Source organism: Phacochoerus africanus, chromosome 1 (genome assembly GCF_016906955.1).
Source record: "Phacochoerus africanus isolate WHEZ1 chromosome 1, ROS_Pafr_v1, whole genome shotgun sequence".
Classification (NCBI taxonomy): domain Eukaryota; kingdom Metazoa; phylum Chordata; class Mammalia; order Artiodactyla; family Suidae; genus Phacochoerus; species Phacochoerus africanus.
This window is the reverse complement of record NC_062544.1, coordinates 128,273,806-128,294,582: the sequence shown is the minus strand read 5'-3', so window position 1 is coordinate 128,294,582 and position 20,777 is coordinate 128,273,806. Positions and strand designations below refer to the sequence as shown.

At 43.9% G+C, this 20,777-nt stretch overlaps 1 protein-coding gene across 1 annotated transcript in view; it reads left to right on the top strand.

Annotated features, from left to right (window-relative positions):
- Window positions 1–6,875: 6,875 nt before the first annotated feature.
- Window positions 6,876–20,777, top strand: part of LRIG1 (leucine rich repeats and immunoglobulin like domains 1) — a 116,988-nt gene continuing 103,086 nt past the window's right edge. The window contains exon 1 of the mRNA XM_047778829.1: window positions 6,876–7,106. Within this exon, the coding sequence (XP_047634785.1) occupies window positions 6,880–7,106 (227 nt within the window). The 5' untranslated portion in view covers window positions 6,876–6,879. The remainder of the gene's footprint in view (window positions 7,107–20,777) is intronic.

Below are 20,777 nucleotides of genomic sequence, written 5' to 3'. Positions count from 1 at the left end.
GGATGTAGTCCCCTGTGCTATACAGCGGGATCTTATTGTTTATCCACTCCAAATGCAATAGTTTGTGTTTTGGGACCTTGTTTAAAAGTAGATCCTGGAGTTCCTGTTTTGGTTCAGCAGGTTAGGAACCTGACATAGTGTCCCTGGCCTCACTCGGTGGGTTAAGTATCCAGCGTTACTGCAAGCTACGCTGTAGGTTGCAGACGTGGCTCGGATTTGGCATTGCTGTGGCTGTGGTGTAGACCTCAGCTGCAGCTCCGATTTGACTCCAGTGGCTTTAAGGAAAAAAAAAAAAAGGGAAAAAGGGAAAAGAAAAGAAAAAAAGAAGAAAAGCAGCTCCTGATCCAGTGGGTCTAGGGTGAGAGCTGAGATTCGAGTTTCTGACAAGCTTTAGGTACTCTTGATGTCTCTGGGGCATGGATTGGAAAGGCAAACTTGTATGAGATGGGGGCAGGGGGCATGGGTTGCATGATATGTTTCCTTTTTCATAGAACAGCAGAGTTCCTGTCGTGGCTCATGGGTTGGCTGTATGGAATCTGTTGCCTCTATTCCTACCATGTGCCTGAAACTGCTAGGCAACAGGAATGCTCAGATGGGATTCAGACTCAGGCTCTGACCTTAGTGAGTTGCCAGTCTAGAAGGAGTGATAGACACAAAAAATAATTCCAATGAAGAGTGCTGAGATGGTGGCAGGGTTAACTGTGATTGCGGTGGGTTAAATGTTAATTAGCACAGGCTTTGGGTTCTAAGGAGGATGTGGCTTGGGTAAATTGATTGACTAGAGTCTCTGTATCTTCATCTATAAAAGGACCTATATGATGTCGACCTCATGGAATTCTTCTGTGATTTCAGTGAAATTAAGCTATAACGTGAAATAATGCCTAGCAGCACAGAGTAAGTGCTCAGTAATTACTAACCTTTATTAATACACAAGTGCTGCCATGTGTGGTGGGAAAAAGGCCAATAAATTTATCTTTTAAAAGTTTTGCTTATTAATCAGAGGAAATTCAGGAAAGCAACTAGCTGGTGTGGAAAAGGAAAGAAATTATGTCCATTCTTAAGACATTTTCTGAATGTAAAGTGTGTGTAACAATGGTTGAGAGGGAACTTTGATTTAAGGTTCTATTTATTCTTGGCTCTATGGGACCTTGACACATCATTTAACCTCAGTTTTCTCATCTATAAAGTGGGAATAATAACTGTCATATTCGAAGTTTATGAGGCTCAAATGCCATAATGGGTCTTTGGTGTCCTTAGAGCTAGCTTGAAATTTTGGCCTTGTCACTTAATAGCTTGTGTGGCCCTGGGCATTTTTTTCAACTTCTGCCTCAAGGAAAGAAAGTATATAAAGCACTCTGCCCAATGACAGGCATGGAAGTAAGTGCTCTGTAAATTACAGCTGTTGTTATGATGTGATATTGCTTTGAAAAATATAAGGTATATGGCTTCATGAAGCTTATTATTATAAGTTATGATAAATGTGCTGCTCTATATATACATTTGGGTGTTGCATCTGAGTTGCTGGCAGTACAGCATAAACGTTGATTTCCTGGCCCATTCCTCTTTCATGTGTGGCTCCAAGTAATAATTGGAAAGGCAACAGGTTGGTGGTGAGAGGTACAGTCTCCGATGATGATGTAGTTAGCCTGCTTCTTCATCACTGGAGTAAAGAGGCTGCCTCATACTGATCATCATTCCAGAATGTCAGAATTCTTTTTTTTTTGTCTTTTTTTTTGCCTTTTCTAGGACCGCTTCCCACTGCATATGGAGGTTCCCAGGCTAGGGGTCTAATCAGAGCTGTAGCCGCCGGCCTACGCCAGAACCACAGCAACATGGGATCCAAGCCGAGTCTGCGACCTACACTACAGCTCACGGCAACGCCAGATCCTCAACCCACCGAGCAAGGTTGGGGATTGAACTTGCAACCTCATGGTTCCTAGTCGGATTCGCTCACCACTGAGCCACAACAGGAACTCCTAGAATGTCATAATTCTTAAGTTCTTCTAGCTTTCATAAACTTTTTCTTTATCCTTTCAGTGAACCAGTTAAAACTGAAAATTCACAAGGCAAAGACAGGGGTGCAGGGTCTAGTTTGTGTTAGAAGATGGACTCCAGCGGTTTGGGGCCCCTGCTTGATGCTCCTATAGAAGTGGACGGGGACACGGGCAGAGGCACAGATGAGCTCCAGGCAGCCGCCATTCTTGTTGTGGAAATGCAGTCACTGCAGCTTGCTGTTGTTTGGCATTAGCCAATATTCCAATAGCCAGTGATGGCACAATAAACATAAATTTCCCTCCCCACACCAAGGGAAAACATTGGAATGGAACGGTGGACTGAGAAATCTCCAAATGATCTCTCTTTTTTTTTTCAAACTCTATAATTAAAATTTTTTTATTATTCAGTGAATTTATTACATTTATAGTTGTACAATGATCATCACAATCAAATTTTATAGGATATTTTATTCCATTCCTGGGCTCATTGGCTTTCTCTAGCCGTCTTGTTGACAGGATTATTGCGAGGAAGGAGTTAATGAGTACACAACTTTATTTTCCTTGGAAGAGAGACACAAAACAGGCTCAAAGCAGGGCTGTCATCACCCTGCAAGTCTTCAGGGGTTTTATAGGTAATTATTAACCCTTTGTGGCATGCCTGGGAGGAAACCCTCTATGCTCAAAGGACCTATCAAGATCTTCCATCTACAGTATGTATGTGGGCTGTCAATTTCTTTCAAAGTCAAAAATACCTTAAAATTGACAGAGCATTGTGAATCAACTCTAATAAAATTTTTAAAAAACAACAACCTTAAAAATAAGACTTAGAAGTGCGTAGTCCTAAACAGGTGCTAAATCCCTCCAGGTCCAATAACAAAATGAGTCTTTCCTTAACTGTCTTAGCACTCAGAAGTATCATTCTCCTTGTTTTCCGTTTGAGAAAACTGAGGCTTAAAGAAAGGAAATGACTGGGCAAAGGTTTCATGGGTAATGCGGCTTGGCTAGAATCCAGGTCTTCTGAATGCAGCCTGGTATTCTTTTAATGTACTGAACATAATGTAAAATCTCTCCTAATAGTAAGAAAGCACATCTGAATCTCAGTGTTCCTGAAAACCACCAATTATTACCACCTAGAACTCTCTTAAATGGCCAAAATTCAGTCCCCTGGAATTTGTGTTAAAAAAAAAAAAAGAGAGAGAGAGATCCATGTGATCACTCTGTTTTCTTGTTATTTTGTCATTTGCTTCTCTCCTGCTTGGTGATTTCAGGCTATTTAGATTTGAGGTTTTTCTCTTTTGTGGGTTTAGGATAATTAACTCCTAGAGCTGCCGTATTTAAGAGCCCTGCAAGTGGTTTGGGTGGGGGGACTTCTATCTGTACTGGCCCTGGAGTTTGGTCACTGGTAGATTAAAAAGAATGGGAAAAACCTAAAAGTCCCTGGATGACACCCTTCAAGGAATAAGTAGCTCTCTAAAATTGTGAAAGTGTTGGTTGAGGGAAATGAGAACCCAGAGGGCCCCAGTCAACTGGTTCTTGGTGCTGAGTGGACCTGTATTTGCTCTTTTATAAGCAGGAATAGAGAGTTCCCTCGAAAACTTGCCTTTGTGGTGATTCAGGTCTTTGTGATTTTAGGTTGTGGCCCCAGATGAATTCTCCCCTGAGATCTCCAAGCCCACGCTCTCCTTTCAATCACAAGCAGGTTGCTAGTGTACGGGCAAACTTCCATACATGGTGTGGGGAGCAGACATGACTTCATGCTCTGCTGTAGACGAGGGGAACTGCCAAGGCTCAGGCGCCCAGTCCCCGCAAGTGTTCCTCAGTTTTGGAATCTTTCTCTTTGGCTGAGTGGTAATCAGACCACAGGGGCTGTTTCAGATTTGTGACCGTGCCCTTACCTGGCTGATTCTCAACTCCTATCCTGAAAGAAAGCATCTCACAGGTGCACCCTTAAGCATCTGGAAACATATTTGACCATAAGAATCTTTTTTTTTTTTTTTGGTCTTTTTAGGGCTGCACCCACAACATGTGGAAGTTTCCAGGCTAGGGGTCAAATCAAAGTTGCAACTGCTGGCCTACACCACAGCCACACAGCATTTGAGGAATCTGAGTGGCAGCTGTGACCTATGCCACAGCTCAAGGCAACACTGGATCCTTCACCTACTGAGTGGGGCCAGGTATAGAACACTCATCCTCATGGATACTAGATTTAGTCAGATTTATTACTGCTGAGCCACAATGGAACTCCTAAGCATAAATATCTGATATTTACAATACCAGCAATGGAACAAACCTGTCGATGATTTAGGTCAGCATCTCAAGGAGTTCAATGAAGTCAATTTGTTTCTGCTGCCCTATGCTGTTTTATTTGAGGTGGGGATGGGGCAAGGCAGATCTGACAGTTTCCCTTAAGGAAATGCTCCCAGTTATGCTGCATTCAACAAAAAAATTTAAGAAATCTTGACTTAGAGGACTACATCGCATTGGGATCCTTAAAATTCCATCCCTTGCTTATTTTTATTTTATGGAAAGGCATTGCAACAAATAGAGATATATCTTCTTGCCCAAGTGGAAGGTGTTAGGTTTAATGTGAATTACAAAGGAAATCTAAAAGCTAGTTAAAGGCATAAGCAGAATGGGTCAGCTGCCACCTTTTTCTGATAATGCTTCTTGGGAATCATATTTGAATTGATTTACAAACATATTTGAGCATTGCTTTGGTACTCACTGTTGAGATCATGCAAAGAGAGGAAGAAAGAAAGTAAAGAAGGAAAAAACGAGGTATCAGTATCTGATAGCATAAGGAATCAGAAGAAGGGGGAGGAGGATAAAGAGAGAAAGGAGGGAATAAAAAGAAAGGAACCCCCCCATTACCAAGCCCAAACCCAATTTTGATTAAGAGCGAGCGGTGCCCTTAGGACTGTGGAAAAGCTTAACATCTCAATTAAAGCAACCCCTTAGAATGTGTCAAAAATGGGACAAAACCCTTAATTTTTTTTTTTTTCTGGGGAATATTTTCTCCCCTGTTTCCGTTAACACGGAGAGGTAAGATTTCATTTGCTGGAGCAAATGTTTTTGAACAGATTTGACTTGCTTTGCTTTCCTGACAAGTGTGTCCTGTTCTGTTAGAAACTCACAGTACAGACTTTTGGGAAGGGACAAGAGACATCAGCAAACCAAAACGCGGAGAGGAGCAGCCATTTCTTACTATGCTAATCTTTTAACTTGTTCACTCTGTGAGTGTGTGTGTGTGTGTGTGTGTGCGTGCGTGCTCGTGCGCGCGCCTGTCTTACTGTTTCAGTGCAGTGCCCTAACACATGGCTACTATGTTCTGACCTGGAGGAGCCAAAGTCGGTAGCTTTGTGACAATTATTATTTCTCTTTTTACTCTGTTTCGATGTATTGCTTCTTGAAAAGTGGCTTTAAAATGCTCGGATTTAAACAAAGAAATCCCTTTATCAAAGCCTGGAGTGTTAGCAGGAGTACTCTTCAATTTACCAGGGCAGAGATTGAGGAGGGGGTAAGAGCACCTTGGAGACTCGGTTTTCTGCAGGCGGTAGACATTCATTTGGCAATCAAGGACATACTGCTGGATTTAAGAGGTCAAGAACAAGTCAGGAGTCGAAAGGAGTTCCAGGTTGTGAGAGAGGAAGGCGGCCATTCCTAACAAAATAACTAAAGATGCCCCCATAAGTATGAAATTTGTGAATTTTTATCTACATATTTGCTCCTAGAGGGCATCTGGAAAATGGGTGTAGACTTGTTCTAAATCACTGGTTCTGTTAGCAATCTGGGCAGGAGGGAAAAATCTTTGGGGCTAGGCCTTTTCAAAGCGGGGGCATTATTCTCATTACCATTTTTCTCTCCTTCCCTAGACCTAGAGAGCAGATCTTTACTCCTCCTCCCCTCCGCGCGCATCCCCTTTCTCCACCCTCAGTGAGCATGTCCACTTTAAGAACCGGAGGCCGTCTCTCCTTTTCTCCTCCCAGTCCCCCGCCCTTCACACCTTGGGTGGGAAAAGAGAGTGGGGCGGGGTGGCCGGATAAGCGAGAGGGGCGGGATCATGACCAGCGCTCCAATGGGCGCCCAGGCTGGCTGCCGTGAACCTCGGTAGCCAATAAGCAGCAGGCAGGGGGGGCGTGGCGGGGCACTGTTGCAAAGCGTCCAACGTGGGCCGGCAGGAGGCCGTGGGGCTCGGAGCCCAGGGGGTGTGTGAGGGCGAGAGGCCGGGGGCGGGGCCTCTGGGACCGGCCGGGGTTGGGCCGCGGGGAGGCGAGCGGCGAGCGGCTGATTGTTCGGCCGCGAGGTCTGCGGGGTTCTCGTTACGCGGAGGTGCTGTGCAGAGCCCGGAACTGCGCGCGCTCCCTTTGCCTTCGGCGCTGGGACAGCTAGGCGCACGGGGCCCTTGGAGCAGTGTGGGGGTGGACGTGCCGTCCAGTCAGGGGTCTGCAGCCAGGCGCTCGAAGCCGCAAGGAAGATGCCTACGGGCGCAGAGCTCCGGTTGTGAGCCTGAGCGCCTTCCTTGCAGGGGCGGCGGCGGCACTTGGCGTGTGCGGGGACCCCGGAGCCTGGACAGAAGCGCGGCGGGAGGACGAGGAGTGCCGGCCGAACCCCTTGCCCGGATCATTGAGGTTCACAACGAGCACGGGCGGGTCGGCCCGGATGGGCGCGGGGTTCTCTGTCCCCTCCGGGCGTTTCGGAGCGGCCCGGGCACTGGGGGCCCGCTGAGTGCCGGAGTCGCCGCCGCTGCGGAGTGAACTTGTGCCGGCCGCCATGCCCCGGCGCGGAGCGTAGTGCCGAGCAGAGTCCCCGCAGGCCCGCCAGTGCTTGCGGTCGCCCCAGACCTCGCAGCCCCCGCGCCCGGAGTTCTCAGCGCGCTCCAGACAAGATGGCGCGGCCGGTCCGGGGAGCGCTCGGAGCCCCGCGCAGTTCGCCTTGTCCTCTTCTCCGGCTGCTCCTGCTGTTGCTGCTTCTCGGGCTGGAGCCCGCATCGGCTGCGGCCGGCCCGCGGGCGCCCTGCACTGCCGCCTGCGCTTGCGCTGGGGACTCGCTGGACTGCGGCGGGCGGGGGCTGGCAGCGCTGCCAGGAGACCTGCCCGCCTGGACGCGGAGCCTGTGAGTACCGCCCTTTCCGCCCTCCCCGCGCCCCCGGGGCGCTGTCACTTGGGACGGGGCGGCAGGGGTGCTTCCCCGGGAGAGGAGTTGCGGGTTGAGTGGCTTGTGTGTGAAGTTGAATGAGCTGGAAAATGTTAGCGTGAGCTCCCCTTCGGGGGTCCCGAGGGGAGAGGGCGTGCGTGAGAACTTGTCTGGATGGGAAAAGTGTGCGTTTCGCTAGGGTCTGGTGCTGCGCGAGTCAGAGTTTTGGAGGTGTGGAGGAGGAAAGTGTACCTCGTTGGGAAGAATCTGATCGAGCGTGGGTCATGGGGTCTCAGGGAGAGCGGATGTGGGTCTTGAGGTTCTGGAGGGAAGAGAAGTGTCGTGGGGGTCTGGAGGTGAGCGAGCATGGCTCTCGTGAGGGCGATCTGGGAGGTGGTAAGTAAGAATGTGAGTGAAGAGTGTGGAGGTAAGGGGAATGTGTGTGGGTGGAGAGTGGGAAACATCTGGCGGGGAGAGTGTGAGGAAGTGTGTCTGGGGGTGTTTCTTTTTTCCTCTCCCGTAACTCAACTCTCTGGTGTGTGAGCTGCTTGGCCTTCCAGCGGGTAATGAATGGAGGTGACTTTTGGCTCCAGTCTTGTATTTACATTATTTATTAGAGCGTGTGTAGCCGCCTCATCATCCCCCAGGACCTTGGTGGCCTGACTTGGCTCTGGCCCCTGGCAGAAGGCAGTTTTCCTGGAGGATCCCCGAGTTAGGGGGCTCTGAAAGTTCTGGGGGTCGGTAACTGCTGGAAGTTTGTCCTTTTCCGCCTGGTTGGCATTTGAGGGAACTGTGTCCCAGACCCTTCCTGTCTGTTCTCTAGGGGACCCTTTGGGCTTGAGATGTAGTGGAGTGGAGTGGGGTCCACCCTCTAGCACTTCTTCTCTATAAATGGTGCAAATTAGTTTTGGAGTAGTGCTCCTTCTGGAGAGGGTGCCAGAGACTGGGTTGACAGAGTGAGATTAACCTAGCTCTTCTCTGATGTCAGGATTTTGGCCTATGCAGATTTAGTGGGACACTTCTTACAGGAGTTTCGGCAGGAAAAAAAATACGTTAAATTTCTGTAAACGAGGGAGAATAACATAGCCTTTTACAATTTCTAACAAATCTGGTCCAGGAGTCAGAATCCTGTCTGGTTATCAGTAATTAGCATCTCTGCAGAACTGTTAGTACGTTGCAGAAGAGACCTAGCTTGAACAGTCTGCTTTTCAGTTGAATAATTGGACCTCTTTCCTAGGACATAGAAGAGGCACAGTAGTAACCTGTCATGACATTCAGCATTCAAAAAAGAGAGAGAAAACTGGTGACACAAGTTTGAACCAACACCTGTGGCTTGATCTAAGAACAGGTGTCTGGGAATCTGGCTGCTGGGAGGGGAGAGAGGGAAGTTAATTCCTTTTTAATGTGTAGACCCTGTACCTGTGAGAGTGGGGCAAAGAGCGTTAACTTGGACCAGTGATCCAGTCCTACAGAGTTCTGAAACTAGACCCTTGACTGAGGGGTGGGATTTCTCTTCAGTGTACTGCTGCTCCTTTGGCATTCCCTGACTTAGGGACAACCAGTGGTCAAAGTGTAAAGCAGTGGGAGGTAGAGCCCAGCATTGGTATTAGGTACTGTTTTATTTAGTTGTGGTGGTCTGGGGTATTGTGGTTTTTCCCTTACATACTCTTAAAGGAGTTTTTAAAAAAGTAAAATCACGTGAGCAGAATCAGGGTAATTTCTTAAGTGTTCACCTCTTGGAAGAGTGACTCCTAATGCCATGTGTCAGTGGCGTTGTGGGGAAGGTATTTCGTTCAGAAGTGGTGGCTTCCTGGAGAGGACACAGTGTCCTCTTGTTTGCACTTTGCTATGGTCACAAGATCCACTTTGCCTTGCCCTTTAATTTTTGGAACAAAACTACTGCTTGTTTTGGGGCTTTCTGTTGCCTAAGGAGTGACATTTCACAAGTCATAAATACCTTTAAAATTGCGGTCTTTTCTCTTTTCCTCACACATTGGATGATCAGTAAATACCAAACTGGCTATTTTAAGCTTCACTAGACTTGATTATACTGATTATGGTGTTAACTGATAATATTTTAAGATGTGAGTAGTATGGCTTCTAGTTTGTGTGTGGATAGCTGTAAGATATTTCAGTACAGAAATGTGTATCCTTTGACAAATACTTGTGAAGTTTTTTTCTAATTAAAAAAAATCAAGCAAATATTTTTTTTTCCCCTGGACTTCAGATTTCTCCATTTAAGTCATTAGTCTTGTTCTGAATTTTCCATCAGGATATTTATGTTTTATATTCCTGGCTAAGATTCAGCAAGACTTTAAGGGGAGAAAGTCTCTGAATATAAATAATATAATAAAATATCTTATGGTTTCACCAAGTTTACACCCCTGAGTCCATTGTGTCTAGAAAATCCTTTGAGCTAGTTTATAACCTCATGAAGTAGATTTACTGCAGCTAGTTCAAACAATTTCAGGCTGTGAGTTTGAGATAGAAAGAGGACCTGTGGCTTTATGGAACTTTTTTTTTTTTTTTTTGCTTTTGCAAATAGTGAATCTAATTTTGAAGTTGCTCCTAGGCTCAGCCTAAGGAAAGTACAACTTCTTAATAGTGAATGTAAATGTAGTTTGAAGAGAAGAACTGGAATGGTGCTGGGAGAGGGAAAATACTTTCATTCCTGGGGCCTGAGGATAACTTATTCAACACAATAACTTATAGTTGTAGTACTGGAGCCATAACTGAATCTGCCATCCCATTACGTAGGTGAGATTGGCATAGTTCAACCAGCACATTCATAAATAACACCCAGCACTGCCAAGCCCTATTCCACCTTCCCAGAACCTTGGGAGAAGTTGAACTTCTTAGAACTCAGATGTTTGCTTTCTTTGAAATTGTTTTTGAGCATATGGCTTCAGGAGCTGTTTAAGATGCATTAAAATGCAATCTACCTTCCATTCTGTCTGTGACAAAAAGTTGAGCCCAATGTTGCCTGCTTCAAGGGTCTGGCAGCTAAACGAGGACCTAATAGGATTCTGATAAGAAAGCAGACAGGTCCTGCAGCAGGAACAAATGATTCTCCTGCTCAGTGTGGAGGGATGATGCCCAGGCATTCAGAAACAAGGACCATCTCTAAAGGTCACCAGTGTGAATTATTCAGAGTCAGTTTAAGACGAATGGCTTGATTTTGGATCTCATTTTATCTCCTTTTTGGTCTTTGCAGTACCAATTGCGGGTGACTTAAATCAAACCCTGTGGGTTTTGGCACCTAAGTGGTGCTTATGATTACTTTAGAAAATAAACATAAGCCCATGGTGGTTGCCATTGTAGTTGGGAAGCAAAGAGGGCCTTTGTCTTTCAAATTTTACATCTGTGCTGGAAGGCCCAGGTGTGCAGGGTGTTGTGAATTAAGGGCTTGGAAAATGCTTCCCCATCCTGTTTATGCAAATTAAATTGCAGATGACCAAATTGTTCTAGAACCTTAATCGGAGATTCTTTTGTGTGTGTGTGTTTGTATGTGTGTTTGTTTTTCATTTTTTAGAGAAGTAGATGATTGTCTGCTTGGCCCTGAGGTCTTCCCTTCTGTCCGTTTTCCTATTTGTATCTCTGTATCACTTAAGAACTGGGCCGACCCGGGATGGACAAAGGGTTGTTCTGAAGAGGGAGCCTTTTGAACAGTGGGTAATGGCAGGGAGAAAATCTGAAAAGTGCAAGTGCATTTAAAGTTTTCAGAAGCTTTGATCTGAGCGCAGAGTCCTTTTCTTTGCAACTGGTGTCAGAAGCCTGGCCTCACTTCCTCTGTGTGATGGAGCACTTACTTGTTAGGAGTTTTCTTTCTCCCTCTTTTTTTTTTTTTTTTTTTTTTCGAGTGAGGGGATGTCTCTGGGAAATACAGTTGATTGCCTTTTAAAGGCACACAATAAGTTCCTCTGATATGAAATTAGGTCCATAAAAATCTAATTTTTGAGGACTGTGAAATTAGGAAGTGCCTGGAGACCCCCTAGGTCCCTTTGCAAATGAACCCTGTTGGCATACAGTGTCTATTTTTTGTTTACTTATTTATTTTTTAAAGTATAGTTGATTTACAATATTGTGCCAATTTCTGCTGTACAACAAAGTGACCCAGTCATGTGTATATATATTCCCTTCCTTACAGTGTCGCTTGCCTTTATGGTATATGTCAGGGCTGTATTTGTCCTCCTTTCAAGGGACTGTTTTAAAAAAGTGTGTGCATCCCTTTCCGTAATTGTATTAGGTCACTAGAGTCCCTGAACTTTGGACTTTTTGAATATACTGTCAGCAGTAATTAATTCTTCATCTCCAAAAAGATGATGATTTAGTGCAGAGTAATGAGCGCTGGTTCCCAGTGGATGTCCCCATGCTTGGCCCTCTGTCTCTCCTCTGAGGGCTCAAAGTTCCTCTCCCTGCAGTGTTAATGCCTTGGCCTCAGTTCCCCAAGTAGCCTTCCCTGAGCACGTTGGGATGGCCTCTGGCTGACCTTTCTCCCCTCAGACACCATACTCACAATGAAAAGGCCTCTCCCCCATTCTGCAGAGGTGTCTTCCTGGTGCAAAGCCTTTTCAGCATCTTCCCTTTGAGGGTGGACAGAAATGCGAGAGAGAGAGCCACTCGGGTTTTGTGTGACTTAACAACGCACCTGGCCCAGTTTTGTGCACCTGCTACAGCCCCGAAGGTTCTGTTATCAGGGGAAGGAGGTTGTTTTTTAAAAGAGCCATTGGCTATTTTAAAAGTGACATCCACCATCCACCAGAGAGGGAAATCTGGAAAAGGGATCTGTTGAATTGAAAGTCGCCATGAGCAATAAAGGATGTTGGGTGTACCAAGATCATCTGCTTAAAACTCAAAGGGATTCTTTTGATTTACCCCCAAAGTTGAAAGACTTTCAAGTTTCACGAGCAGGCCAGATCTTCAACTGCTTTTGAATGAGCTTGGTGACATTTACTCACTGGGGACCTTTTCCCTTCTCAGCAACTGCAATTTGAAACCCTGGGGGTCTTTTAGAGCGGGACTCTGGGCTGTGTTAATATTCAGAGCTGTTTACAATGGATGCAGTTTCAAAGGCTGAAGGCATTGTCTTGAGACAGGAGGGAGGAGGGGTGGAAGGAAAATTCCCAGGCAGAGAAAAAAAATCTAAAAATCCTCAATGTTCCCTGGCTGGTGGGAAATTTAGGAACTGTTAGTGCTGTTTTTTGGTGTCTTAAGCATGATGTGGAGCCTTTGAGTCCATTTTATCTACCTCATTGGCTTCAGTTCCTGGGGACTGTCAGTAATGTGGTTGTCCTCTGCTTTTGTTTCGAATAAAAGTATGGGAATTAGTCAGAAACTCAGATCACTTCTTATCTCCCCACGCAAAGCAGGACTTTGAAGACCAGAGGTTAAAATTTTCACAGTAGTTAACCCTCTTGGAACCTGCACTTATTTTTTTTTTTTTATAAATATATATAATTGCAGGGTTTAGAACAGCAGTCTAAAGTGACCTATTAATTGGCCAATTATATGACTTGAGACTGAGAAATTTTCTACTGAAGAATGTGATACAGGACCATTGTTGCCATGAAGCAGATTGAATAGTTAAATCAGGATTGTAGAAAAATTGAAAATTATGATTGGCCTCTGGTCTAATTGAAAGTTGCCAATTGGTGTCCTGTGTTTTTGGTTTTTGGGGTTTTTTGGAGAAGGTATGCTTAGGAATTTTTCTTATCCAAAGGCTTTATGCTTTATACATTTCTAGTAATACTTTACGTGTGGTTTCAATCTAAGTATTTAATGCATAATCTTCTGAAACGCAAGCTATAAACCATACAGTCTGCTTATAAAAGTTGCTCTTTTTTTTTTTTTTTTAAAGCTGTTTCCCTCTTTCCCTGGGTGTCGTGGTTTTCACGACCTGCTTTCAGCTGGTCTTTTGTCCTCTAGGTGGGCATTTGCTGCCTGATTGAACCCCAGGTCCTGGGTTGGGTTGTTGATGGGGAGACGGGTGGGGGAGGGTGAAGGTTCCTTTACTCTGACCCTGTTAATTATTTGGATGCCTCATGCCTGCCCATCACACCCAGTGCTCGCCATTCACAAGGGAATAGTGAGGAAGAGAAGGGAGGTTATTTCTGGGGTCCATTCCTAGCCCCACCACCCTACAGCCGTGTGTGTGATGTGCCGAACCTCTTTCCTTTATTTCTAAAAAGAGGGTCCTAATATCCTATTTTGGGCTGCTGTGAAGACAAAGTTAGACGACACATGTGTTTCGCCCAATCCAATGTAGGTCAGTCAGCTTGCTGAGGATTCTGAGCACAGGTGGAAGGCTAAGGCCCCAGTAACTCAAATTTTGCATCCTCTCATGGCCAGTCTCTCCAAGTCAGGGTTCTTGGTGACAGAGGCCTCCTGGGAAAAGTTTACTTTTCTAATATGTACACCTCTTTTGGAGTAAGCAGGTGGCAGGACTCACAACCCAAGCAGCCTTGTGCCATAAAGTTTTTGATAATATGAATAGAATGAAACTTTATGTGCCCTTGGGAATCTCAAACCAGTGCAGGGGGCAGCTCTGAACAGTTGCAACAAATTATACGAGTTATACAATTAGCAGAAATGATTGAGGTGGTTTATAAATGTATTCCAGTTGTGCAAATACTTCTGTCTCTGGAGCATTCCACTATAACTTCTGGAAGGTGGAGGGTGGGAAGGAGGCAGAGAAATGAGAGGCCCTTGAACTAATAATTTTATCCTATTATTTCCCAAGGTTTCTTTGAAACTGAGCCCCTACAAGACGCTTGGTCATTTGCTCAGAAACATGCAGGTGCACTCTTCCTAACACGGGTTAGGTTACAGACTCCCTGGCCAGCTGAATCCTGCACTGTACCCACTTCTCTCTGGAAATGTTTGAAGGAGGAGGAGGTGTAGGGGAAGATGATTGCTGGATTGTATGCAGAGAGGAGAGCTCTGACATTGTCCTTTGTTTTGGTTTGTTTGCCATTGTACAGTAACTTTGCAGGGGACACAGGCAGTGAGCACAGGGTCATCAGAGGAATCTGGCAAGGATGCCACCTGAAAAGCCGTTTCCTTTCGTTCCTGCACCTGTACCTGCATCTCTTCCCCAGTGAATGGCCGTGATTCACAGCCTTGCCCACATGAACGGCTATGATTGTTTGCGTCTTTATTACTATTTAATCTAGCATAACCGGTAAAGCCCATTGTGCGAACAACCAATCTGTTCATCTCTTCAAGTCCTAATACATCTTGGTTTCCTTATGAACCAGGATGCAGGTTCCAATCACTGCTTGTTCAGTTTGTTTTGGCAAAAGGTGGCATTCAGAGAGTTGAAAGAAAATCATGTCCTGTCTCTTTTTAAGCACTTTGCATTGATTGTTCTTTAAACTTTTATGGTGCCCAGCTCTCTAATCTTTTATGATCTGCAGGTTTTTTTTTTTTTTTTTCCTCAAAGGTCTCTTATTGTTAGGAAGAGAATGAATGGAATAACTGAGGGTCTATCCTGCAGCAGAATTCCCTAAACCTTGAGAAACAAAATAATGGAGGGTTTTTTTTTTTAAGCTGATTAAAAACAAATCATATAACTTCATTTTATAAGACTGCTTTATGCAGCATTAAGTAATGCCTCTCCCATCTCCACTTCCTATCTCTTGCTCTTTCTACTGCTTTATAATTTGCCTTTCAAATAATGTGCCACTTACCTTGGTCGGAGCATACATTGCACTATAACTTCTTTCTTGCTAATTATCTACTTGATGATAGCCTGTTTGAGACAAGAAGAAGAATTGAGCACTTTCAAACTGGGGGATGGATAATCTCGCTCTAGTTCCAAATTTTGTAGTTGCCACACTCTTTGAAAGCATTTGTACCTCCAGCATTCGCACAGGCAATTGCAGATTTAGCTTCTTTTTCTTGTGAGGGGAAGAACTGAAAAGTTTGATTAAAAGAAAAAATTCTGCATTAAGGCAACATTAGATATGCAGCCAGGTATTAAAAAAAAAAGCCAACTCACTTTTCTTGGTATAGCATGTTATTTATTTTTTTAACCTTTTTGCAAGGAAGATAGCCTATATCCACATAGTTGGACAGAATAATGTCATGAACTTTATGTACCGTTCCCCAGTCTCAACAGATACCAGCTGATAGCTCCTCCTGTTTTCAAAAATCTTTTTTTTTTTTTGTACAATTTTTAAAGGTTACTTTCCATTTACAGTTATTACAAAATACTGGCCATATTCCCTGAGTTGTGCAATACATCCTTGAGCCAATCTTACACCCAGTAGTTTTTGTGTCCCCGTCTTTATTGCCCCTCCCTCTCCCCTCACTGGTAGCCACTAGTTTGTTCTTTGTGAGTCTGCTTCTTTTTTGTTATATTCACTAGTTTCTTGTATACTTTAGATTCCACATATAAGTGATGTCAGACAGTATTTGTCTTTCTCTATCTGACTTATTTCACTTAGCATCATGCCCTCCAGGTCCCTCCATGTTGCTGCAAATAATACATTTCATTCTTTTTTTGGCTGAGTGGTATTTCATTGTGTGTATGTATATATACCATATCTTTATCCATTTATCTGTTGATGGATACTTAGGTTGATTCCTTATCTTGGCAGTTGTAAATAATGCTGCTGTGAACATTGGGGTAGGTACGTGTATCTTTTCAAATTAGTGTTTTTGTTTTTTTCAGATATATTTCCAGGAGTGGAATTGCTGGGTCATATGGTAATTCTGTCTTCAGTTTTTTGAGAAACCTCCATGCTCTTTTCCATAGTGACTGCCCCAGTTTACATCCCCACCAACCAAGGGTGCACCAGGGTTCCCCTTTTTCCACATCCCTGCCAATATTTGTTCTTGGTGTTGTTATTATTATTATTACTATTTTTTGGCCTCAGCCTGCAGCATGCAGAGGTTCCCAGGTCAGGGATTGGACCTGCACCACAACAGGGACAACACTGAACCCCCAACTGCTAGGCTACCAGGGAACTCCTGTGTTCTTTTTGATGATAATAGCTCCTCCTGTTTGATCTATACCTTAATGCAGTTGTCCCCTTTCATGTTTTTTGGAAGCAAATCTAAGCATTTCATTACATCTCTAAATGTATAGGTTTTTAAAAATTAAGATATAATTGGAGAGATATAATGTACATATCATGCCATTCACTATAGGGTATTTAAAAACATGTGAGCTTGAACAACCTTTGAAAAAAAAATTAGCATTTAAGTGTGTTTTTCCAGAGGTAATTTTGGTAAGCTATATGTTTAAAGAATGTTTATTGAGCATACACTGTGTATACACTTAATTTGTATGTTCTCAGAATACGTTTTTTCCCCTCTCCCCATGGGAGGCACTTAGAAAATTTTTTGTCCTAGATTCCTTTGCCAGAAATGTGTAATTCTGACAAACTCTTGTCTCTCCCCATGTAGCTCTTAATTGGGAGGTTTCTACTCTGCTATTAATTGCTGATTAGAATCCTTTAGTGAACAAACATAATTCCGAATGGGTCTTTTAAAAAGTGATAGTTCAGATACTGTTGGGTAATAGAGGAGTAATTAGCCACTGGTTGTAGTTAAGTCCTGAGTCTGAATTGAGTTAACTATTGTTTACTTTGTAAGGCCTGACCCTCCAGCTGTGGCTACTTGAGGCTGCTTTAAATAGATTTAGAGGCACCCTGAAGAAAATCCCCCCAAAAGCAAAGAACTACCTTCCTGGAACCCTCTGTGCTTGATTTAAACTTCACAGCTTTGAAAAATGCTTTTCTTCAAGTAGCTGCAGAATGGTGTCTTGGTTTTGTCAAAGTCTGTAGTTTAATTTCTCCCCAGCCTGTTACTTTGTTGGTTGGTAGACTGTTTGAGAATAGATTTCACACTGGTTACAGCTTAATTAGGAATTCCAATGGGAATCATCTGCTTTATCAAAGTTTATGGGATGATTTACCTATTCTGTTTGTGAAAATATAATTGTGCATAGATTATGTAGTGTTCATTGGTTTCAAAAGCTGTCCAGTATGGTCAGGTTAAACTTACGGATGTAGTAATCTTAATTAAATTTATATGATATTTGATTAGATATCATCTTGCTGTGGATTCTCTGTTCAGGAAGTGGAAGCACACACCCAAGGGTTTAAGAAAAATTTGGGCGGCGGCAGAGGTACTTATAACTGAAAAATTCTAAGTTTAATTTCTATTTCGTAAATCAGGAGAACATCATCCTTTAATCTGATTTCAGCAGTGTAGTACCTGGGTCCAGCACCGTGCATCTTGCCTTCATTTTAGTTTTCAATTAAAAAAAAAAATTTTTTTTCCCTGTGATTTCTGTCCTCCACCTGGGCTGGTGTGCGTTTCTGGCATACAAGCTATCAGTGCTTGCACAATTTATAAACAGCCCGAAGAGCTTGTTGCTTCCAGGAAGTTGGCTGTTGATCCCGCAAAGTGATGGATGCAGAAGCTGCAGCTCAAATGGGATGGGGTTTCCTTTCATCGTCTTCACAGGAGAGGAGAGCCAGAAAGTAAACTGAAATGTTTTGTAGTTCTTAAAGTCTACCTCATCCCAAATTTCTCAGATTTGGTGTCTGTGTGGGACTCTTGGCCACGATGGTTTGGCCTCATCTGTGGTTGTGTTTTGGCCAAGAGAAGAATCTTCTATGGAGATTTTTTTACATTATTATTATTATTTCACAAGTTCATTTGAAACAGTACTTTGACTTGATTAAATTATATTGAATTCCAGACTGTCCTAAAATAGAGACTGACTAAGCTCAAATACTATTGTGTCTGGGGGGGGGGGAGTGGGATGCGGAGTGGTGGGGGGGTGTCCTGGGGAACTTTCTTATGTGTGAAATCTTGGAGCCCAGTACATCTTTCTGGTCAGAAGGGAGCCCACATTTTCATTATGCTTCTTAAAAGTTCTTAAACAAAAGGAATACAAACTATTGACTTGAAAGGAAAAAAATTAGTTATCTTAAAGCTGTGAAGGCAGGAATGTGGATGGATGAGAGAATAGCCCATGGTTGGGTATCAGGAGGTTTTTGTCCTGAGCTGAGGTTTTGTCCCAGCTCTGCCTCTGCCTGGGAGTGTGACCTTGAACTCATCAGTTAATTTCCTTTCTGTGAAGGAGTGTATGATGGCTAAGGCTGCTCAATTTCAGGTATATAATTCTATCTGAAATGAAACAGAGGGGGAATAACCTTACTACTCACTGGATGGTAAGCATTAGTCACTTAATCTGTTTGTTTAGGATAGTAACTTAAAAGTCCCCTTTGCATGTTTGGTGCTTCCGAGTGGGACCTCAGGCGGCTGCCCTGGCAGTAGAGGGAGGCAGGGTGTGCCTGGGGGGCTCTCAGTGAGGGAATTCCTGGGGGCCTTTAGGTATTACTGAAGAGGAGCAAGTACTCCACTGTCTTTCTTTGATGGTTGCCTCTTTTCCACTCTGGCTCAAAGGAAGCTATAGAAGCTGTTGCAGACCTACTTTAGATCTTTGATTTAGCTTTTTAAGATCTTAGGTCCAAAAGGGCAAATAAGTTAAGGGCCTGGTTTTTTCAGAGTCACGGAGCTCTGCCCTGCTAAGGGCCACTACAGGCAGGATCTCTCTCAAGTGGGCCTTCCATGCATAGTTCCATTGAGTGAAGTTGTAGCCACTGTGGACAAGCTGCCTTTTAAATGACTTGATGGACCCACCTGTAGCAGATTCACTGGTCATTGCCTGAGGAAGGGCAGCCACACACAACCTCATCTGCCTTTTTTGAGCTGGCTCGCCATTGACAACGTGCAGGGAACATGGGGGCATCAGAGCAGCTTTGTATTCTCTTAGCAGTGTGCCTTTCAAGGCGGAAACTCAGCAGCTTAATATGTACAGTCCAGAGCTTTGTTTTCTCAAATTTTGAAGTCTTTCTCACTTTTTTTTTTTAGTCAAGTTCATCCCAAATTACCTATCTGCCTGGGTTTTCATTGCTTCCCTCTTGCTCAAACACTGGTCTTGAAAATTGTGATCCCTCTCATTTGGATTCCTTAAAAGACTTTGCCATGCCAAGGGAGGCTGGGAATTTTGATGTTCCATTTTCTGAATATCCATCTTACCTCCACGTGGAGTTTGTTAGCGCCTTCGGTGGAAATTTTTGGGCTTTTCTCTTCTGATCATGTATGCTCTCATATAGTGGAAACTTGGGATTTTTTTTTCCTCTAGAGCTAATTCTTGGAATCTGGAACCTTGTTTGGAGGTATAGCTAAAATGCAGTGAAGTCGAAGGCACAGTTAGTGATTTGGAACTTCTTGACATGATGTTTAACAGAAATTAGGGACTACTTTTTTTATGACTAAAGGAAATAGTCCAAAGAACTAGACCTCTTTTTTTTTTTTTTTGGCCGTCCCATGGCATATGGAGTGCCCAGGGATCAGATCTGAGCTGCAGTGGCAACCTACGCCACAACTGTGGCAACACTGGATTCTTAACCCACTGTGCTGGGCTGGGGCTGTGCTTTATCCCTGCACTCCAGAAATGCCAACCATCCCCTTGGGCCACAGTGGGAGCCTCCCCCTCCCTTTTTTTTTTTTTTAAATAAATATTCTCCCATTAAGACCTAAAGGTAACCTTTTGCCATGTGCTTTCTGAAATCAAAGTAAGGCACATAGCCCTCCCACCCTTCCATGAAAGAACTTCTTTTGTCAATATTAGACCCTCTCTGTTGTTCACATGACCTTGTTACCGTGGATTTATTATTTATATTTTGTCCTCTGCAAAAGCTCTCTGGTTAGGTAAGTTTTCACTCATCCCTGTCTTTTTTTCTTTGCCATTTAGACTTCAAGCAGCAGGGAGTTTTCGATTTCATGTACCTGGAAATTCATTGATAAGTATTTGTTTATTGCCCTAGAACTCTTTTTCTTGGGGCTCGGTGCATTTTTTTTTTTTTTTCTGAGCAGAAAGGATCCCATGTTTTCATTGATTCTGAAAGGGGTTTCTGAATTTAGTCTCTAAGTGTGATTTCTCCTCACTGACCTGTGTAGAGGGCTTAGCAGAAGTGTTTGGGGTTTGGATATAAGGAGTAAAGGGCTGTTTTCTTTGTGCTGAAGATCTGTTTTCTCATAAAAGAGCCAGCCGATGGGATCAGTTCAGGAGCTCTCTTTGCTTCTTGCAGTATGGACTTTTGGTGAGAAGTCATAGCTTGCAGTTTGTCTGATTTGGATAACAGAGAGCACTTTGGGGGAGTTCCCCAGTGGATCCGTGCGTTAAGGATCCGGCGTTGTAACTGTGTGGCTATGGTTCCTGCTGTGGTGCAGGTTTGATCACTAGCCCAGGAACTTCCGCATGCCGTCTGTGTGGCCCCCCAAAAAAGCATTTTTTGGAGAGAATGTTTGACCTAAAACAAAAATTATGGATAGGCGCCCTTCCTTTTCCCTTTATCCTTATTTTCTACTCTCGGCTTGAGAACCACTTCAAAGAATCAGATGTGTTGGTGCCAGACGCCATGCAGTTATTGTTAAAAGAATTTGGAAATATAATTGAAAACAAACTTTGCTGAGCAGAGCTGATCTAGGCAAGTTCTTACTTTGAGGGAGAAGGGAATTCCAAGTTTTTGCTCTATTTGGAGCTGATGTCTCTGAACACTTGTTCTGCGAGATGAATCATCTGTGAATTCTACATCTGGGAGTTATATATTGGGAAATGGCATT